Source organism: Eucyclogobius newberryi, unplaced genomic scaffold, assembly GCF_026437365.1.
Source record: "Eucyclogobius newberryi isolate DKJ021-1_F unplaced genomic scaffold, fEucNew1.0.hap1 SCAF_9, whole genome shotgun sequence".
NCBI lineage: Eukaryota > Metazoa > Chordata > Actinopteri > Gobiiformes > Gobiidae > Eucyclogobius > Eucyclogobius newberryi.
Window position 1 is genome coordinate 32436677 of NW_027316532.1, and position 21372 is coordinate 32458048.

General features: G+C 42.9%; 1 protein-coding gene across 6 annotated transcripts in view; it reads right to left on the reverse strand.

Annotated features, from left to right (window-relative positions):
* Positions 1-5620: 5620 nt before the first annotated feature.
* tle2a (TLE family member 2, transcriptional corepressor a) overlaps positions 5621-21372 on the reverse strand; it is a 30024-nt gene continuing 14272 nt past the window's right edge. For 3 of the 6 annotated variants that reach the window (XM_072438103.1, XM_072438100.1, XM_072438105.1), the window contains 18 exons: positions 15936-15999; positions 14421-14465; positions 12950-13012; positions 12586-12690; positions 12101-12314; positions 11768-11784; positions 11354-11449; positions 10973-11017; positions 10150-10311; positions 9731-9857; positions 8864-9072; positions 8489-8565; positions 8046-8295; positions 7525-7772; positions 7260-7407; positions 6772-6922; positions 6511-6587; positions 5621-6417 (listed from right to left, as the gene is read on the reverse strand). In XM_072438103.1, coding sequence (XP_072294204.1) covers positions 6310-6417; positions 6511-6587; positions 6772-6922; positions 7260-7407; positions 7525-7772; positions 8046-8295; positions 8489-8565; positions 8864-9072; positions 9731-9857; positions 10150-10311; positions 10973-11017; positions 11354-11449; positions 11768-11784; positions 12101-12314; positions 12586-12690; positions 12950-13012; positions 14421-14465; positions 15936-15999 — 2206 coding nt within the window. In that variant the 3' untranslated portion in view covers positions 5621-6309. The remainder of the gene's footprint in view (positions 6418-6510; positions 6588-6771; positions 6923-7259; positions 7408-7524; positions 7773-8045; positions 8296-8488; positions 8566-8863; positions 9073-9730; positions 9858-10149; positions 10312-10972; positions 11018-11353; positions 11450-11767; positions 11785-12100; positions 12315-12585; positions 12691-12949; positions 13013-14420; positions 14466-15935; positions 16000-21372) is intronic. The other 3 variants (XM_072438104.1, XM_072438101.1, XM_072438102.1) reach the window with 2 other exon arrangements.

Here is a 21372-nt window from a genome sequence, read left to right on the forward strand (position 1 = left end):
GAGACGAGGAGGAGGAGGGTAATTAGGGCTGTTTCCTGATTAAGAGCTCAGAGGAGGGAGGCCCCCAGAGGAGGCACTGTGGGAGCGTCAGCCAGCAGCACTGATACCACACAATCGATTCATTAGGCAGACAGTGCAGTGCGTAATGAGGCCGCCGCCACAGCACGCTCTCCCCAGCGACGAGTGCAGAGAGGCGGGGAGCGACACTGTACACAGGAGCACATGCAACACAGGGCCACACGCTGCACTCGACACACACACACGCACACACACACACGCACACACACACGCACGCACAGACGGGTATATGTTATGTATGGCGTGTGGGACCCATGAATAGAGGACATGCAGGCGGTGAGTGGCAAAAACGTGCTTAAGTCAATGATAATGAAATGTTCTCCTGTGAGAGCTCAAAACACAACTCAGATCTGACAGAGCTGCTACTGTATAAGAAATATAAAGGTCTACAACTCTGCTAGATATTTAGTTTGTACCTGACATCCAAGAGAAGGAAATGAAGTAAAAACAATAAATAACATTAAATCTGCTGGTTACGCTGACTTTCATCTTTTAACCATCAGAACATAGAACAACACAAACTAAACAACACAATAACAACAGCAGAAGAGGGAATGAATTAAAAGCACAAGCAATACAAACAGAACAGAGGGGAAAAAACACTCACAGGACTTAAGTTATGGGAGCAAAAGTTGAAAATAAGGGCGTGGCATCAGAGAAGAAAGAAATAATATTATACACACCCATATATAAACACATACATGTATGTATATATATATATATATATATATATATATATATATATATATATATATATATATATATATATATATATATATACATACACAAAGAGGATTTACTGAGTATCAGGTTCAAGATAATTGTCCCATTTTGACCATTGTCTTTCAAATGTGTCTGTTTGTCCCGTCCTTTCATCAATGATACAGACTTTGTGATTGGACACAGTCTAATCGCCTTTGTCTCCTTAAACAAGCTTTGTAGCAGCAACAACAAGAAACGACTTTGTTTCCATTTTGCCGTAAGTTAATTTGAGCAAAACAGCCGCTCCATTTAGGATTAAAAACGGCAAAGAAACACATTTTATCATCTTTGCACTTCACTTCCACTGAGGAGCAAAAACAAAAATGTCAGCGCGTCACATCTTTACTCAAACACTGTCAAACATAGTCTATTACCATAAGAGTTAAAGCTCCACTACACTTTCTTGGTGCGGTATGGCATTAAACTGAGCTGTCTCCTGGATAACAAACCCGTCTAGTTACAGGTCAGATCTGAGGAGAGGCGAGCCTGCTTACGATTTGAACATTTAACCATTACAGCCATCAAATACACGTCAATAGTTAAGCAACATTTGAATTGAGTTTAGTCTTCAGTTGAAGGGAAAAAGCGCAGACACACCTGAGCCCCTCCTGCGTAATGGGCAGAAGGTCATTACTTGGAGCACTTTGACCACCAATGGGGAAAAAGAGACGGTCATTACCTCTGCGATGTTGACTTTAGGAAGAGAGGTTAAGGTCGCTGTGTTTTTGTCTCATTCGCCACCTCAAACCCGCCAATTATTCTATACACGCAATGGAGTTTTCCCCATAAAGAACCGGCCTAGAAATGCACAGGACACTGCACGGCTCCAGCACAGCCACAGCCAGCGCCGTACTTTTTGTTCAAATCAGTATGCTAATAGTAAGTAGTAAATGTCATTTCCAGCGCACACACTTGGATCGGCCCCAGAGGAACAGAGAGAAAAACACACACACACACACACAGTGCACCCAATTAAACATTCATGGCAGTGCTCCCCGTCTCTCTGCGTAATATCTATTTTATTTTGCTCTGACAAAGGCAGCGTCTAATGAGCCTCAGAGTCGATGGGAATCTCCGAGGGCCCCGCAGACACAAACAGAGCACATCAGGAGCTTTTGCCTCTAATTCCTCGCGACTGTTCTGACGCTCGGCTGCGTTCTCCCTCTCTCACTTAAAAGCTCCTGTCAACCACATACAGCAGCAACGAGGTCGACAATAACATTCACCTACCTGCCATCAAACAACTAGGAACAGCACATATCTTTCATTATCACTTACACCGGCACAAACGCTGATATTAAGTGTGATTTGACATTATTTGAAGAGGTTAAACAGACTCGAATCTGTTCATTTCTAATGCTTGGGTCCTTTGATCAAAATGGGTGAATGGCTAGTATTACACAAAACCATTTCAAATGTATTTTATTTTGCTCCCAGTACTCACACGTTCTAGGTTAAGCTCAGTGTCAGATTTAAGGTCATGACATTGCCACATGGACATTTGCAATCGAGAATTTGATTTAAGTTGATGCAATGGATGGATTTAAAGGTAAAGTACAATCACAACTGGACCTGTGTTCCCAGTGCCTTAACCTGCAAGTACAAATATGTTTTGCTCTGTCTCAGTACATGGCCCTGCCTCCTGTTCAGCTCAGCCTCCAGAACCTGCAGGCTCACTGAGCTGCAGAGGCTGCACCAGCACGGAGGCAGAGACCGTTCACATCAGAGAGAGGGCAAAGCACAGGTTTAAACACTGGATTTCTGCTTTGAAACTGGCAAATCAAATTATATTGGAACATCAACTACTTGGCCATGTCCAATGTTTTTGTAATTAAGAATTAAACAATTACAATGGTTATCAGTAAAAGCTATACTTTTTCTTTGGGCACAGTTCGGTCATGTTTATGTACAATACAATACAAATTCGACATACCGTCCGTTTAATGAAGCTTATTAGAACAAAAACCTTCTGATATCATATTTTAGACATTGCATTCATATTGTAAGCCTTCTTTGAGTGTACAGAGATATGTATATCACATGTATATCACATGTATCGGGTGGGTCTGCTGGGCTGACACATAACGCAAAAGGGGGAAAAAGTATATTGTTTTCTTTTTGCTAGGCCTACTTCAGTTTGATTAATGCCCTTGTATCCTTGGTGACAGGCAGATGATGTTTTTCCGCTTCTATGTTGCTCCTTTTTTGGCTCGTGACTATAAATGTACAATATTTGTGTTAAGTGCTGCAGGCCTGGGTCTACAGTAGGGTTCAGCCTTCATTTGTCCTGTGCATGTGTGTTGCACTAAAGCTTCACCCACACTGAGTAAAGTAAGACTCACAGGACAAGGTCCACGTGTATATTAGAGTTTAGTGTGAGAGTTCAATATTTTACTCTTGAATTCTCTCAGAATAAATAAATTGTGCATCAAAACATCATGTAAGCTCACACATTTACTAATACAATTTATTTTAAACTAAAGTCAATTTCCAAAGTATAGACCCTTTGTTTATGTCATGAAAATGAGTGTAAGCTGTAATTAAATCCATATGTTACACATTGATCAGGTTTCAGTTTTACACACTGTCCCACACAAAATATTTTTACATTTCAGAACATTTGATACTTAACATTTTTACATATCGCTAATAAAACTATATAATGGACTTGTACAATGAAGAGCGTGTACAGTTGAGAAGGTTTGCCTGGCTCTCTGCAGGTCACAGCAGACGTCTCCTAAACAATTGTGAACTCTGAATGACGCTGTATAATGGCTATGCATCCGTTGGAATAGCGTGAGTTTTTGGACATTGTATTTGATACTTTTCATTGTAATGTCTGTCTGCTGCCCGTGCTTCACCTCCACTAACTTTTTTGTAAGTTTTCTTTTACCAGCCAGTTTGGTTTAATTGCACTGTGTCTTCCTCCTGATGCGTCCCCCATGTGCTGTACATGAAAATGTGTGTGTAAAAAATAAACCTGTCCTTTCACTCGGCCAGAGCCTAGTACAGTTTTTATGACTGACATATTCAGAAGGTCCAAACCACAGAGGACCACATTCACCAGGTGTGTTTGAAAAGTGTTTTTAAGTGGTTTATAAAATCTTACTTTTACCCTGGAGAGCACATTAAAAAAAGGAATCCTTTCAAACATGGCGAATATGTTTTTGGCCTTCATACCTCGCAATAGATATAAATGTGTTTTGTTGAGCCTGCTCAGGTCTAAACCAATCAATAGCTTCAATGAAGAATTAAATAATTTCATCTACTAAATTCCTCCAGGCTCCAGTCACCCGTGACCCCGAAAGGGAACAAGCGGTAGAAAACGGATGGATGGATGGCATCTACTAAATACAGAATCCAATCAAAGCAAGTTTCCATCCCCGAAATGTCATCTAGTGCTGGATTTTAGATTTCATTATCAAGTTTCCAGAATATCTCAAAACTATTTGGATTTTAAATATGAATTCAAACCATAAAATATGAAATTGTGCAAACAGTCTTTTGTCTTTCATTGACAAGTGGGATCTACGTTTGTCTATTCATTGTGTGAAGAAGGGGTTAAATAAGACTAAGAATGTATGACATGTACATTCTCATATAAAAGAACAGTCTTTTCCTTTAAACTGTCTCTGGTCCCCACTGTGAGACGTCCTCTGGGACATTAGTGCTGTAACCACCTTCATTGTGCTGGAGATCACCTCGTTTCCTCACTTTGGAGCTTGCTCAGCACTCTTCCTTGGTGTAGGATTTACTCAAATCCTTGGTCGCACACTTGCTGTAGAACAAGAAAACAAGTTGTTCATGCTGTGAGTTTGAAGATGATCTCTAAAAGCTGCAGCCTGCACCAAGACGACAATTCACATCCTTTATTTTCCATCTAAATATTTTACAATCCTCTCTGGAACATCACTGTGAACATTCTTTGCTGGCTGTGAGACCTTAAACAAATATGCAACAAATGCTCACTTAGATTTACAGCTTTAAAGTCAAACCTGGCAACGTACAAGCAGTGGAATTACTGACAGCAGGGATAGGATCAAAACACCTCACTCTGATCAAGAACATCCCTTTTGATCGATTCACACTGAAGCTTGGAGATCAAATCAAATACCGGTGTGATGTCTAGAAGGGATATTTTCTGGACTAACCCATTTCTAAACCATTTGAAATTGGTTAAGTCTCAATAAACACAATTGTCGAACCTGTGAAAGAAAATAATACTCTGGATATTTTCTTCTTTATGATTTTCAGTTAGATTTACTTGGCCAAGGAAATAATGTGTACAGCTGCAAATACAAGAAAATCCAAAGATACAGAGGGAGCTGCTGTTCTTAGATTAGCCAATACAAAGTCAGGACGAGCTCTTCTTCTGGAGATTGTTTGATCAAATATGAATATATTAAGATGATTTTCAATATTCTAACCCTGTTCAATAGTTTGGATCTTTTACTTTATAAGTCATTTCTTATGATTTAAATGGTGTTTCATCTACAGTGCATTTAATAGGCTGTAAACTCAGTCATATTTTCTTGTAGTTGAACCCTGTGAAAGCTCCTCCTGCACAACGTCTCACTCGTCATTTATTAACACGTTTCAGTCCCTTTGACCTTCCTCAGGTGTATTTGGTGGTCCTCCTGCGCAGCCACTCAGTCAGGTGTGCAGAGTCTGCCCAGAAACAAGATTCATGTACAAATCCGTGTTTAGTTGTCCACCATTGACTATAATAAACATTTACAAAGAAGCTCTTCAAATTCTCTTCCAAATCCAAACAGAAACATTCATTTTAAAGAACTTTATTTACATGTCCATAAAGCAAAGTCAAAGTCCATGGTGTAATTATGTAAATCCCTGTTTATGTGCCATAAAAGACAATAAAACACATTTAATATTGAGGGTGAAGATGATTATTGGAGGTCACATCCCCAAAATGTCCGATTTGTACTCTTCCATGTGGATTTTCCGTGGATAAACATCTCCATAAGTCACTTTTGAAGTCATGTTGCATCATTTGGACAAAAGCGTTGTGTCTGCGCTGGAGCTCTACAGCACAGAACATAAGTGGTTTTCCAGTAGGAGTTTAGCAACGCTCCAACATACTTAGTCTCTGTTGTCTTGCTTCCATCTCTTCATTCAAAGTGGTCCAACAGTTGAAGAAAAAGAAAAAAAAAAGGCTAAAAAAATATTTCTTTTGCTAATTTCATGATCACTACAGAGGTTTTATTTTGTAAAAAACAAAACAAAATGGGAACACAAATGAAAGTTCTTTGGAGGAACCCATCAGTTGCACAGCTACATTGAACCATGTAGAGCGGTTTGTCTTTAACGGGGATGTCTCGATGACTCGATGTTCCCGTCGGGCTTTCACAAAACAAAAGCTCAACGTCTCTCGCTTTGATGCAATTCATGCCCTTTACAGTCATTGGTGCAAAAGGGCTTATGTCCCGCCCCTGATATTTTAGTAGCTGCTCAGTAGATGACTTCATAAACTGTTGCCTTCTTGTCTCCCGAGCCGGTGACAATAAACTGGTCGTCCGGAGAAATGTCACAACTGAGGACTGATGATGACTCCTTTGACTGAGCACGAAGAGAAGGAAAAGAAGTTCCGGCATCATTAGAGTCGACAAACAACAAAAAGGATACATAATATAGAACTTATCTGCTTCCTACCTGGAATATACTGGAGCCATAAGGGGTCCGCCATGCATTCAAGAGGTTATCTTTGCCCGTGCTCACAAACCATTTACCTACAGGACAGAACACACAGCGATTAACCAATAAAGCCCACAGGATACACAGGAATACTGGTGAAGAGAGGGAAAGTGTGTCTGAATAAAGAGAGGAGAGACATTTGTTCTGCTCCTTGTGACTTAATACCCCCAGGTAACGTGATAAAGTGCAACAGAACTGTCAGTCAAGCTCAGTACGTACCACAGTAGGCGAACTTTAGTGAGAGAACACAGCTCTCGTGGAGGTGCAGCTGGTACTTGTCAGGTTTGGAGACATGCAGGACTTCCACATTACTGCTCTCCATTCCCACAGCCAGCCACTCACCCGTGGGACAGTAGCCCAGGGAGAAGATCTGCACGAGCAAAACAGGCCAAAAAGAGAGTGAGATAAGCACTGACAAAACCACAACAGGAAAAGAAGAAGGGAGAGCAAACGATCTGGTGAGGAGATAGAAGTGAAAACAAAAGAGGAATAGGGGACGAGGGAGCGGTGAGGAAGTGGTGATGACAGAGGGGCGTGTGGTTCAGGACATAAGCGAAATCAAGATGAAGAGAGAAAGAACAGATCTAAAGAGGAAGGGGACGGGTCAATACGAGTTCAGACGTCTAAAACACTGCATCCAGACAATCTAAGGAGACCGACTTTCACAAGACCTCTGTCTGTTTGACTTGAGGTCTGACTGTGCACACCTGTGAGGTGAAGTCGTGCTGCTGGAGCTGGCGTCCTTCTCGGAGGTCCCAGCAGCGGACAGTGTTGTCCAGTCCTCCCGTCCACAGTTTAGTGCCGTCGTTGGAGATATCAATACAGCTCGCTCCATCTGTGTGGCCCTGGAACTGCCTGTACAAGAGCCATCACATCATACTTTTACAGAGAAACACATATATTTAACATTTTTACCTCCCTAAATGTCACGACCAGTTTCTTTCTTATAGTTGTTTGTCTCTCGTGTCTCACCTGACCAGAGTTTGGTTGTGCAGATCCCAGACCACGATGTTGCCGTCGCTGCAGCAGGAGAAGCACACTTTGTTGTCGGGGGAGATGGCCAGAGCGTAGCAGGCGGGAGCAGACGACGTGAGCTCCGCCTTGATGCGAGGAGTGGGCGTGGCCAGGTCCCAGATGGACAGTGTACTGGCCTCACCACCAACTATTAAAGTCCGGCCGTCAGAAAGAAGTTTGCAGGAACGAATGTAGTTGTCTCGGTTCTGAATGGTTTGGGGGGAAAAATGAGAGAAAGTCATTTTTCCCATTGATGATGATACAGAGTGTACTTTGTGGATTGTAATGGTGACAAGGGGGAAATGTTTCAGCAGATACTGTCATAAATAAAGAAGTTACAAGCTTTGGCAAGAGGACAACAAAGTTATTTGTCACATTAAGTATGTGAATAACATCACCTTCCTCTGGGCATAACACAACATTACAAGACAAAATGAGACCCAATCTTCCCATTTTGTCCACAGTCGTCTCTAACTCACCAGACAGTCGAGCTGGGCCATGGGGCTCTTGCTGCCCGGTTGGCTGATGTCCCACACCTTGACGCAGCCCTTGCCTCCAGTGTAGACGTGGCGTGTGGAGGTGCTGATGGTGACGGCACACACCACCTCTCCGTGGCTCAGGGTGTGGATCTGCCGCGCGTGTCGGGGGATGCCCGGGCCCAGCAGGGCGTCGGGGGGGAAGGGCACGGGCTGCATCTGTCCATCCGCGCTCACATGGAACGAGTACGCTCTGGGAAGGTGGGTTGGATATGTTTTCAAAAATGTATACTTTATTATAAGTGCAAGTCAACATGCTGCACTATAATCATTAACAAGTATTTATCTAAATGTTATAGGATTAAAAGAAACAAAAGGACATTTTCAACCATTATAAAACTTCTGTCTGAATTAGTTACAGACGATAACCAACAGAGGTAACATACGGTTTTCCAGAGGCAGACTGCAGGCTGGCTGGGAGCCCAGGAACCCTCATGTGTGGGTGTGGGGACTCATAGCCCACCTGCCAAACACCAAGAGAAGCAATCAGACAATAAATCAAGAATATCTGGTGTTAAGACATGTGCGAGAAAAAAAAAAAAAAGATCAGGAGAAAAGTTTATTTATTTACATAAAGGATGATTGAAAGTGCATTAGTGCAGATATCTGTACAGTGCAGCTGAAGAAAGCAGAGCCAAGGTCACAGACTTGGATCATAAAGGATGAAAACACAGAAACACACCTGCTGGAGCCGTGTGCTTATATGTGCTGAGCTATTACACATGGCAGTGACACTGAGAAGACAATGTCCTCAAACATACCACAGGGGAGCGTCCATAGCCCGCGGCAGCAGCTGCTGCTGCTGCTGCTGCTGCTGCTGCTGCTCCGTTCATCTGGGGCGAGACCAGGTGAAGTCCTCCGCCATAGCCTGCTGCCCCAGGCAGCTCTCCATTCACCCCTGGAGGCGGCAGGCCAAATGCCCCGGGGGGGTACGCTCCCTGAACCGCCAGGGGGTTCCTCAGGCCCAGAGCTGGAGGAAGGTGACAAAATATAAGTGAATGAATTCTAGCAGAAATGTGAAGAGTGCGCTGACACCACCACTACTTTTTTACTCCATTTCCCCCGAATAAAATAACTTGTATATGTATAATAAATATCAATTGGCAAATACAAAGAATTTCAGAGTGAGATGTTGTGACTGAACCCAACAGAAACCAGTGTACCCTTGGACCAACACTGACCCCTGCTGTTCAAAGTGCCACCCTGCAGTGAGAGTGAGCACTCTAGTGCAGCTCTGTTTGCACAGTGCTGTCTCCCACACACAAGCACTAACAGGTGATGTGAGGAAGACACAGTGGAATAGATGGAGGCTCATTATGAAACAGCTCACAGTCACAGTCCATCACCTCTCCTAATCTTTCCATTTAAAACGTGAGGCGCACTGAATATTTTTGCCCACAGCTGCTTATTATGTCCAGATGGAAGCTGGATCACACCCATAACAACTACTGTGGCCCAGTGCTGATACAATCTCTTCATGTTACAAAGCCACTGAATAACTGTCGTCCCAGCAAACACACAATCAGATTTATAATTGATCCCCTGTGTGCTGTGAAAACCGCCCGCATGGCGGACATCACTGATTTTGTATCCGTGTGAACAAAGTTGACCTGCCATTTAAAGCTTACCAAGGGGGTCAACTCCAGGTTTGCCTGGGACAGATCTGAACTGAGGTGGTCCACTTGGTCCAGGGGTGTTTGACTCTTGGGACATAGGTGTTCCTGGCTTCATGCCCGGAGTACTAGACTTCTCCCTCTGCCAAAGCAAAGAAACATTAGCACAAAAGGGAAGTAAATCAAGTGTGAAGAGAAAATAAACAGTTTGTCTTTAGGAGTAAATGGATGAGGCCAAGACAATCAGCGTTGAGGGATGGAGCAAGCAGCAGGAGGAAAAGAATGACAAGGAAAGCACAGGAACAAAACAGGAATGACAATGAGGGAGTCCCAATGGGGGAAGAGGACACCAAAAGAAAGAATCATTTGTAAAGCCAAAGGAAGTAAATATTTAAACGTTTTGAAAGCTGCGTGATATAAAGACTGATGTGCACCTGTGGGGGTTCCTTGCCACGGGATGGGGAGGTCGCACTGCTGGATGACGCGAGGGACGTGGGACTGGCCTGTGGAGGGCCCTCTTTACGAGACGGGGGCATTTTGTCCAATCCGTTTTCCCTGGATGAATATGACTGCACGCTGTGAGGAGATGAGGGGTCCTGAAATGACAAAAACACTTTTAGTACAGAATAGTCAAATGTACAGAACAGTAAAATAAACAGTACAAGCAGTAAAAAGTGCACGTTCAAAAATACTTCTAATGTATATAAGGTTAGCATTTTAACCAATGCAAAAATTCAGATTATATGAACTGGGGTTGATTTTATGTATTAAAAAGGGCACTATACCACAGCCGAGCAATCGTTACTTTTAACCGCTGTTGCCAACCATCTAGCTCTTCCTATTGATTTCTTGCTTGCAGCAGAACACATAAAAGCTAGAAGTTTCTGGCAGCACAAAGTTTTCCAATAAAGACCCACCCAACAAGGAAATTTAAAACCTTTCATCACAACGGCACAATTGCCATAATCCAAGGCATTGCTGACACTTTAACGGAATCCTCCTCAGGCAGCCAAAAAGACAAAACAACTTTGAAGTATTTATAAGCTAAAATTATTCGAGTAATTCTTCCACCGATCACGCGTGTGTCATTATGAATAAGGAAAGCGCTGCATGCATAGTGGAAGTCAGTGTTTTGTTGTGCAGTGCAGGCGGACACAGAGGGTGTTAAAAGTGATTATTCAGAAGGTCCTGCTGGGTGTGTTTACATGATGTATGCAGATGGAAGCCATGAAAAGAGTCCTGCAGTCGCCTACTAACCTCATCCACCACCAAATTATCATCACTTTTATCCGCATCGCTGCCCTGAATAGACAAGAGAGCGAAAACGCATGTAAAATATACAGCTGGGAAACACTTCATATGGTTCTAGTTATATTATATTGCATTTGATGAAATACGATGTAATCATGTTGTTTTTCTTCCAAAATTGTACACGTCAGGTTATGTTAAAAGGTTATTGTCCCACAGCGGGGAATTTGTCTTTGGCACCTAATGTACCGGCATCTACATTGCACTTTTCAGGAGTTCATTCTAAGCAGTTTTCTATTAGAGTTAAATACATACATTTTTAAAAGGCATTACTTCTTTTTGAGTGAAAACTTTAGTTCCAGAGACATATTACAAATGTGTAATACTCACATAGTCTGTCATGAACTCCTTCTCGTCAGCTTTCCTCTTCTTGCCATTGCTGAGGTAGTCCGAAGGCCGACCCTTATCCCCATTGGACAGAGAGCTCTGCGTAATGAAAAAAGCAAGTCAGGCAAGTTGTAAATGGAAGGTGGTGTGAGGAGGAAAGGCGTAAAGAGAGAGGGGCGAGGGTAGAGGAGGGAGGGGGGGTGATAATGAGGTGAGAGCGACTGCATAAATCATGTCATAGAACTCGTGATGAATGTGATGAAATATGAGGCGCAATCGATCGCCTGACTCAGTGAGAGAGAACTAGAAGGGCGCTTCATGCGTTTTATGTCAGAAGGGGGATCCTAGGATACTTTCGAAACATTAGAGTATAATGTCTTTACAATAATAAAACAACAATCTTCAAAGTGTACTTACTGGCCCTGCTTCACGGTCTTCTCGTTCCAGAATGTAGCGTGAGAGCGAGCAGGTACCAGGGCCCAGAGAGAGCAGACACAGACATGATTAGCTGTCATCATTTCACATCACTCCAACGCTGACGAGTCAGTGGAACTAAATATATACTTCGTGTTATTATCAGCAACACTACATTGCTCTGCCAAGAACCCAGAGCAAAGCAAATCAAAGATTTGTCATTTACTTTACTCATCGGCAAGACATTTCTGACTGTTCTCGTGTCTGTTTGGTTTAAAGCTTTTTCGTCAAACCAATTGGTTTAAAAATAAGGTTTTAGTGCGATTTGTGCCGTACCTCTGTGGTGCTCTGCGGCAGCGGCAGCGGCTGCTACTGCCTCAAGGTGGGCCCTCTCGTCTTTGGCAGCGAGCTGAGCCCCCAGGGCTCCAGACAGAGCGAGCAGGCTGGAGCCCCCGCCCAGGGCCAGGCCGGGGTGGGTCAGGCCTGATGGGTGTGGGCCCATAGGCAAACCCCCTCCATGTTGAGAGAGGTGCTGGGCCTGGAGCTGCTGCTGCACACAGGAACAACACACACAGACACACAGGAGACAAGGGAGAAAGTTCTGGGTGACTTTTCGAACAGCTGAGGCGATAGTATCAAGGTGATGAAAGGGAGTGGAAAAATCCTACGAGGTTCAAGACAAAAGGCAATCTGACTATAGAGTCAAACCAACTCTCTGAAAATCTGGTTTGGCTCCCCATATGTATTATAACAGGATGAATATTGTCTAGAGAAGAAAAAGGGAAGAACAGGAGAAAAAAAATGGGAGATAATGTACACACGCTATGAGGCAGAGGGGGGAGCCCACGTACCCCTATCGAAGCATTTAACTCCCCCATGGTCACCTGTTTGGCGCGCTCCATAGCCTGGACCACCTGCTGTTGATGCTGTGGGGAAAAGGTCAGAATTGCTCAACATTTAGGCTCAACAACATTTCCATTGTCATTTAATAATGTCTTTACATTGTTGTCTGAAAGTTGATTTGCTCACATTAGGAATGATGTAAGCATCATTTGGCGGTAAAGGAAAAAAGAAATAACTGGGTCATTTGTGGCAATGTGGTCGTGTCTTGTGCTGTGTATATACTGTACATGAGGGTGCTGCCTAGTGTGTTGGACAGTGATGTGACTGTGGCCAGGTCCCTACCTCCTGCGACAGGAATGGGATGAGCTGAGCACAGATCACGTTCAGTCGTTTGGCGATCTCCGTCTGAAACAGAGTGGTGCTGTCACTTGTGATGAATAAAGACAAACACACCGAGACTGCTCATACAGGAGACACACTGGTGACACACTGGTAGGAGACACACTGGTAGGAGACACACTGGTAGGAGACACACTGGTAGGAGACACACCTGGCTGTGGCCTGCTTTTCCCAGGGCCAGTACGGTAAATATTTCAGCCGCTTACATCTGCTCCATGCAAATGGAAACTCTGCCAGAGAGCGCGGCTGAAATATTCATGGGCAGCATCTGCTGTGGCCACAGCCAGCCCACACAGAGCGTGTGTATGTGAAAGAGAAAACAAGTCATCATCCTCAGTGTGGAAAATGTGTGTGTGTCAGAAGGGTGCATGCGATAGTGCTGTGCGCGTATGGTGGGGTTAGAGCCCTGCTGCGAGTGTGTCTGCCTCAGATTGCTCTAATATCCAGCCAAACCATCTATTCGCTTTTATTAAGGCTCTTTCTCTTCTTCCAAATCCCTTTCCATCAAACAGAAGAATTTATGAGTCTTTCCATCCCTCCATAATATTTGCTCAACCATTATAACATGTTCTGCCATGAGACAATACATAAACGTGTAGGAGCCATGCAGGCACTCCTGAGCCGGTAATAATATGCACGCAGAGATCATGACAACATCATTAGGCCGCGGGCTGTTTGTCTTGCAGACAGTCTTGCCGTGCGCGTATGTGCTCACACATACACTCCACAGTCCCAGTGTCAAGTGATTTATTGATGCCTTTTCCTTCACTCTTCTATAGTCTTCCTCTTCTATGGTCAGTCTTCCTCTTCTATAGTCTTCTTCCTCTTCTATAGTCTTCTTCCTCTTCTATAGTCTTCTTCCTCTTCTATAGTCTTCTTCCTCTCACCTGCACCTCTCCATTTTTACCCCCTTTCCCATTTGTGGTTAAGCATCATAACCCCCCCTTTGCTTTTCTCCAGTCAGGAATCTCTCCACAACCTCCACCTCAGGGACACAATGATTTCTTGTTAGAGGACTCCAACTACAAAAATGACATCTTTGAGGGAGAGCGAGAGGGGAAGAGAGCAAGAGAGCGAGGGCAAGCGAGAGGGAGAAAAAGAGAGAGAACCTAAAGAGGAAATGAAAATTAGGAGGCAGCGATGAGGGGGAAGGAGAGGAGGACAAGGGCAGATTGGCCCCAGAAAATGACAGACAATGTGAGGGGGCAGACTGAGGGAGGAAGAGAGGGTGAAGGTTGAGTATTTGTATGATTTAACATTAAATTGTAGAATGCACCTCCTCCAAACCCCCACTGTGTGTACGAGATGTTTCATCGTAGTAGTAGTACTAGTAGTAGTAGTAGTAGTAAAAAAGGAACGGGTGTGTTAAAGTGAGAAAGGAGACCGTCCAAAGTAAAACAGCAAAGACACTCACCTGTTTGTGCATTTCGATGTTAAGGCCATACGACATCTCATAATACTGCAACAGACAAAGAAGGGTTAAAACTATGCATTATGAAAATGTATAAATCACCATTTAATTATTCAAATTTTTAAGAAAAATCAATTTGATGGTTGACACAATCTCTTTTTCTCTTCTCTGACTGGTCCTAACTACAGTACTGCCCGGGCGAAATGTTCCTAAAGCAGTAGCAGTTAGTGTCTGAGATGAGCCCGAGGCGTGTGGCCAGAGTGAGTAGAGGAGGTGACAGACTCCAGCTATAACCACGTCTAATGTAAGCCATTTGACCCAGACTTTTATGTGAGAGTGCAGGGAGCAGCAGAACACAGAGGAGGAAGAGCCGTACAGCAGACAGGTGAGGCTCGCCTCTTAGATGGGCCAAAGGGGAGCATTTTAAAGTCAGATTGTAGGAAAGTGACAGGCTGACATTTGCTTTTCAGTGTGGCTGCTTGTGGAGAGGAGATTGGCAGTTGGGCATCGGAGCAGGCTGGCAGGATGGAGAGGGGATGGCAGATAGCACTGTGGAAGTGTGTAGGCGTGTGTATGTGTGTGCTTTGTGTTTTGTGTGCGCTCGCTCCTCTTTCTGTGTGCCTCCATAAAAGACGCCTTTGCTGGCAGCTGGCAGCTTTGCTTTGCAGTTGGTGTGCCAAGTTTTGCCTGTTGCCTAGCAACATCCAAACTCCCCCAAATCAGCCGCCAGCAAAAGAGACCTGGCCAACGCCGATGCCAGTGTGCCCCTTCCCTCCAGCTCTAAAACTTCAATCCCCACAAGTCCATCTCTGTGCCAACACCACCCCACCGCTCTGTGTTGGCTCTGCACGGACACACACACACTCCACTTGGCCACAGGAGCACCTCAATACAGTTACATCAACAAGGGTTTAAGTTGCCCACAACAAACAGTTTCCTTACACCTGTCCAGTCTATTTTACGGTCATTGGTCTTTTACAACCATGTAACATGTATTCACAATTTTTAAGATTTAGAGAGAAGCACATTCATCATAGGCTGATGTTTGAAAGATGTTACCGGTGAAGGTTCTAAGATAAAAGATGTTGTTCATTCAAGGTGTGTCACTGAGTGGACAAAGTCTCTGTTAAGAACAATTCCATGTAATGAACAGTTGTTGGCCAGGTACACAGCAATGGACAAGAAATGGTTCACAATACTGAAAAAAATAGCTGGTCCACTAATTAAATCAAAACTAGTTTTCAGCGTATGATATAATTCACAATTTGGGCTGAATACGTCAGCCCAGCAGGATGTGCTCTCTCAAACATGAAAAGAAAGGCAAACAAACAGACAGAAGGCTGCACGCCCATGTAAACGCTGTTTATTCTGCTCTCTCTAATATCTGTGTGTGCCCGTGTGTGTGGTCTGCTGCCTGGGTTTTGGTGGGTTGTTTGGCAGCTGTAAGCAGATGAAAGGGATTCAGAGGCTTGGCAACACACTTGCTGTGAGTGAATGCTGTGACTGCGTGTATCTCACCATAACATAGTGTCTCTGGATCTCAGTCTTCTCTGTGGCCAATTTCTCACATTCCAGCTTTAAACTGCAAAGGAGGAAGAGAAGCGGTTACTATTTGCATGCCATGGCAAACACAAATGCATAATAATATTGAAGTCTGCTGTATGAGCACTAATAGCTGCGGTCCACGCACACAGCCGAGGGGGAGCAGGGGAAACTTGGTGCTGACAGCCCATTATCACCTCAGAGCAGAGCAGAAATAGACAAAGTCACGCTCACAGCCTGAAATGCAGCCAAGACTGCAAGCAGGCACATCCAAGGTGTCTCTGCTGTTGCATGGGCACTCAGTGGGCATTTTAAACCTCTGTTCCCTCCACTCCACTGTGTGGCCTCCCTAAGTACTAATCAGTCATTTCACCTTGTGAGAAAAGGCTTCACCATTTCAGTGACAGAACAAAAGGAATGTATCCAAAAAACTCAAAAAGGGCTAATCCTGTGATCATTTTAAGGCGCCATGCATGAATAAGTGTTGTTTGTGTCTCTAATTCAAGAAAGTCCAAACTTGGGCTGCATTTTGAAATGCAGGGAGCAAAGGGCCAATGACTACAGGACAATGAAGTGAATTGTTCCAAAGGTTTCAAGGGACATAGTTTTGATAAGGGCTTTGGACATTCCATTTTAGCTCTGTAAATCAGACTCCCCACAACGATCCTAAAAATGGGCAGGATTTACAAACACCCACATTCATACACGTTTTCTCCAAGCCAATAGTCCTGTGCTTGTCATCTTTCCTCCCCTGGTGAGCGAGAATATTTGAACAGACTTGTTTGTGGCCAGCCGTAGATTGATTGAGGAATGGGGCGGTCATTTGGTGGAGGAAAATTAGAATATGATTAATACTGCAACATTACACTCGACCGCAACAGGTAATAACAGCCCCCCTTCTGCTCCTCCACACACACAAACCAATAATTGACTCATTTATCATTGCCAGTGGGTTGAAGGGGAGGGACGAGGAGGAGAGGGAGGGGTGGGTTATGGCCCCTGCCTTATAGATTTTATTACAGTGGAATTGCCTCTTGGGTCCAAGTCACTCACTGCTGGGGTGAGAACTAATGCGACCATTGCCACGGAAGGTTTGTCAAGCAGCAATTTCATAACCAGGGAAAAAAATAAGAAAAATATGAACACAAAAAAAATAACTATTGATGGCACGGAGTAATGACAATGATTGCCGTTTGATTTTCGTATGCAAAACGCTTCTGGCTCCGACTAACCACTTTTATCAGTCGTAAATTGATGGACTGCGTGCACGTACTGCCAAAGCTGTAACATGGCAATCACAATTACTCCAGAAAATAGGAACAAGAAGAATTCAGGTATTTTTGATTTCCTAAATGTCAAGCATGAAGAACTAGTCTTGCTTTTTATACATTTCCATTTAAGGTGATTTTGACCAATTCTCTTAAAATTATGTTTAACGTTTTCTTTGGAACTCATTCTAGTATTAATCATTATAAGATAAGATAAGATAATCCTTTATTGTCCCACATGGGGAAATTCCATTGATGCAACGCAGGTAGATACAGAGATAGATACAGAAGAAAATATTATGGCTGTCACAATTATTTTAGTCAGGCACTTTTGATTAGTCGAACTATTGGTTATATTAAAAAGGTGACTGAAGGTGAAATGGCTTCTTTTTTTTATTTAAAATTTAAATAAAGATTGATAAAAATCTGACTATTATTTTTTTAACTTTTAGATTTAATAGCGCGTGCGTTTCAGAGTCTGTTAGTAAGATAATGATTACAATTATCAAAATATGATTTTCTATGGTTCATCTAAAAACAGTCCAGATGACTACAACTGAATCTTTTTCTACTATAGTTGAATAGTCATGATTAGTTGATTAATCGTTAATCTATACTGTTCAAAATCATTAGTAATTTAAAATTGTCTTGTTCTCGTCATAGTGCCTTTAAAACAGTCCCCAGTCCTAAAAGTGCAGCCCATGATTTAAATGTGGAGGGGTATTAAGAGGGACATATATTATGTAATAATTAAGTTGAACCCTTGCTCAGGTAAGAGGGTTAAGCCAATCAACAATTAAAACAATAAATGCATAATAATCACTTTAAATAGTGATATTATCAAGGAAAGATGGCCGTGGACCATAAGCCGCGCTCTACACGTTGCACAACATCACTACATGGTTGCTTCGAAGATGGACACTTCTTGTGCTTACAGCAAAGACCCCAAGGTCGCACTCAGAAAGCAATAACCGCTCCCTGCAAAATGGACTTCAAGGAATGAAATTACTCTGTGTGTGTGCCATTGTGTGACTGTAGGAGCATAAAAGAGTTTGAGGGGGAGATGAGGGGGGGAGCGGGGAAGAGAGCGGCAAGCAGGAAGTGGGTATTTCATGTCGAAATGATTGCCTGTAATAATTAGTCTTTGGCGCGGCACCATTTACTGAGAGAGATGGAGGGAGGGGGAGCGACTCAGGAGAAAACAAGAGTGAGTGGCAAAAAGGAGAGAGAGAGAGAGTGTGTGAGATACAGAGTGTGAGATACAGAGTGTGTGAGATACAGAGTGTGTGAGATACAGAGTGTGTGTGTGCGTGCGTGTGCGTGTGAGTGCGCGTGTGCAACGATGGGCTCGCTTCCTCCAATCTTTCACTGGCGCTGACAGGAGATAAGATGATCAGCCCAATGCGCTACAAATCTGCAGTCTGCCAGCCCTGAGACAGCTCTGTCAGAGCAGCACTAGCACACAGTAATGGTTAGGTGTGGGACATACATATACACATAACCAGGCTGCACTGTGGCATGCTAATGAGGCGCACATGAACACACATATACACATACACACACACACACACACACACACTTACGAGTCTACAGACAGTGAGGCATCTAATTAAGACTCTACACTTTGCACGTGTTTTACTTCGGCAGGTTTTGAGAAGGAAGAAAATAGTAATGACTTTCAGAGTTCAATTTACTTCATTAGTGTTGCCGAGTTGGTATAGTCAAAGAGAAAATAGCTGTAAGATTGTATGCAGTGATATGAGGATAAAAGTGTGCTGAATTTGAAGAAACCTCTTTGTTTTATGGAGCACAATAGATTTTTTGCATTTTCCATATTTCGTAAGTTTGTAAGTTCGTAAGTGCATCCAAGGTATATGGGAAAACAACAATACAACATAATGAACTACGCCTGGGCAATATGACCAAGAACTGCAACAAAGTTTGCCAAAATAATAATTATAATTGAAATGCTCATGACATTTTATTTTTAACTTTGGTATATGACATGTAAAGTATGAGTAAGTACAGTGTTAAAACGACTGAATTGCACACCAATAATCTAAAAGAAAATCAGAGAGAAGTAGCTTTGTTCTGCACAATCAGGGGATTTGATTGCAATTATCACGATTAGACGATACAAAATGAACCACAAACAATGAGTGACGTTATCGTTTATTGTCCCAACCCTAGATTTGACTGTTAAAAAGTCCAAACTAATCATCGACAAATGTACACCAATAGATTATGATTCGAATGTGATCGTTCACACAGCTCTATCCTGAACAGTACGATTGTCAGTCTAGTCATAATGCAACGCTTGATGGTTTATTCATAGTTGTTTTGTACAATCGGCCAGAACGACAGACATTTCATGCTGGATGCCCTTCTGCCTGTGCAGAGTGACCACACATTAGAGGACAAGAGCTGCTCACAGATTTACACAGTGCCGGAGAACACTTCAACGGCCTCATTCAGAGACAGATGGATCCTCGTCGAGTGTGCCAGCGTTGAGCCTTTACAGTGTCAGGACCGTTTAGCCCCCACACGCACGAAAACACACAGGAGACCCACCCAACTGGCCTGTGCACTCTTTCATCAGCCCTCAAGGACGGACAAGGGAGCGCAGACCAAACAAAGCCAAGCCTTTAGGTCACTAAATAGCACAGTGTCCACAGGGTGCTCTGCCGCCACTTACCACACACACAAGACACAAGGGAGCGGCCGGCTCAGGCTCACACTCTCACACACAGCTAACCGCAAAGTCAAGTGCCGCCAGAAAACAAATAGAACCTTGGAATGCTGGTTAACTCTGGCAATCACCTAAATCAATATACGATTAAACTATTTGACCAAGTTCCTAAACACACCAAATTGAGAGCATGCCAACGTACTTTAGTAAATACACCTGAGGATTGTTGGATCATTCAGGGATGAGACGTAATCAAATGTTAGTGTTATAGTCATTGTGAGGGCTGAGGTCAAGTCTTTAGTCCAGCTGAAGGACTGCAAAACGATCAAGTATTTCTATGATAAAACAATTTATTTCGATTTCAAAGTGCAGAGACAAGATTTTACAAGGATTTAACAATATTGCCATTTTATTTTTATTTTTTTTAAACAGAAAACTACTAGTGAAAAGCCCAAATACACTCGCAAATCTCAAGATATCTCAATGCGTTCTTCTTTGTTGAAGATATAAATCCTTTAAATTAAACATAATTAGTTGGTAAATTTGGTCATCACAAACACTAAACTACTAAACCTTTAAAAGATCTACAACGGTGTATAGAAGAAACAAAATTGCCATTTTTATTACTCAAAAATAACAAGAACAAACATCGAAATCCTTAATTCACTTTCACATTGTCCAATTCCTCTTGTGTGTTGCAAACGTAATTAAATCAAACTTTCTGAAAGATGAAGCACAAGTAAATTTGACATTAACAGACACTTTCATTTAAATATGTTAGTTATTTAATGACTTGAATATTCACAATTGATTAACAGATTCTCAAGACCTCACTCGTTGGCTTTATAAATGCTTTTCAGTCATGTCAAGAAAGAAACGCAAGACATTTAGAACACTACTTTCTTTCCATTAGTGCTATAAAAAGGTCAGAGTTATAAGGCTTTTTGTTTCCATCGACCAGGGTTGGCAACGTGTGTATTGAACATTACATTGTCTTACATTGTCAAAAAACTGCTTTTCCTTTGTATCGAACTTGACCGCACTTTTCCCAATTTTGTCAGTTTATTTTGTACGTTTGGCCAATCAATTAAAAGCACATTATTTAATTGTTAGTGACTCGTGACTGTAATCTCGGCAGTTTGGCTTCCCACAGAGAGCTACTCCTGTTCTGCTGTGGTGTCGTTAGCCACAGACGAGAGGCAGAGCTCTTGAGCGGTGAATGGCACTGAACAAGTGGCTGAAAACCTATTTGACTCCACAGACCACACACACACACACGTTAGGTTTCCATGCTTTGTGGGAACACTATTGACTTGCATTCATTTCCTAGAGACCTCAATTATAGTTACTACTTGCATATACTTAACCTAAATTAACTTCTACCTTCATTTACATCATATAGAATAAACAATGGTCTGCACAAAAGCAATGAAATGACAGAATACAGATTGGAGTC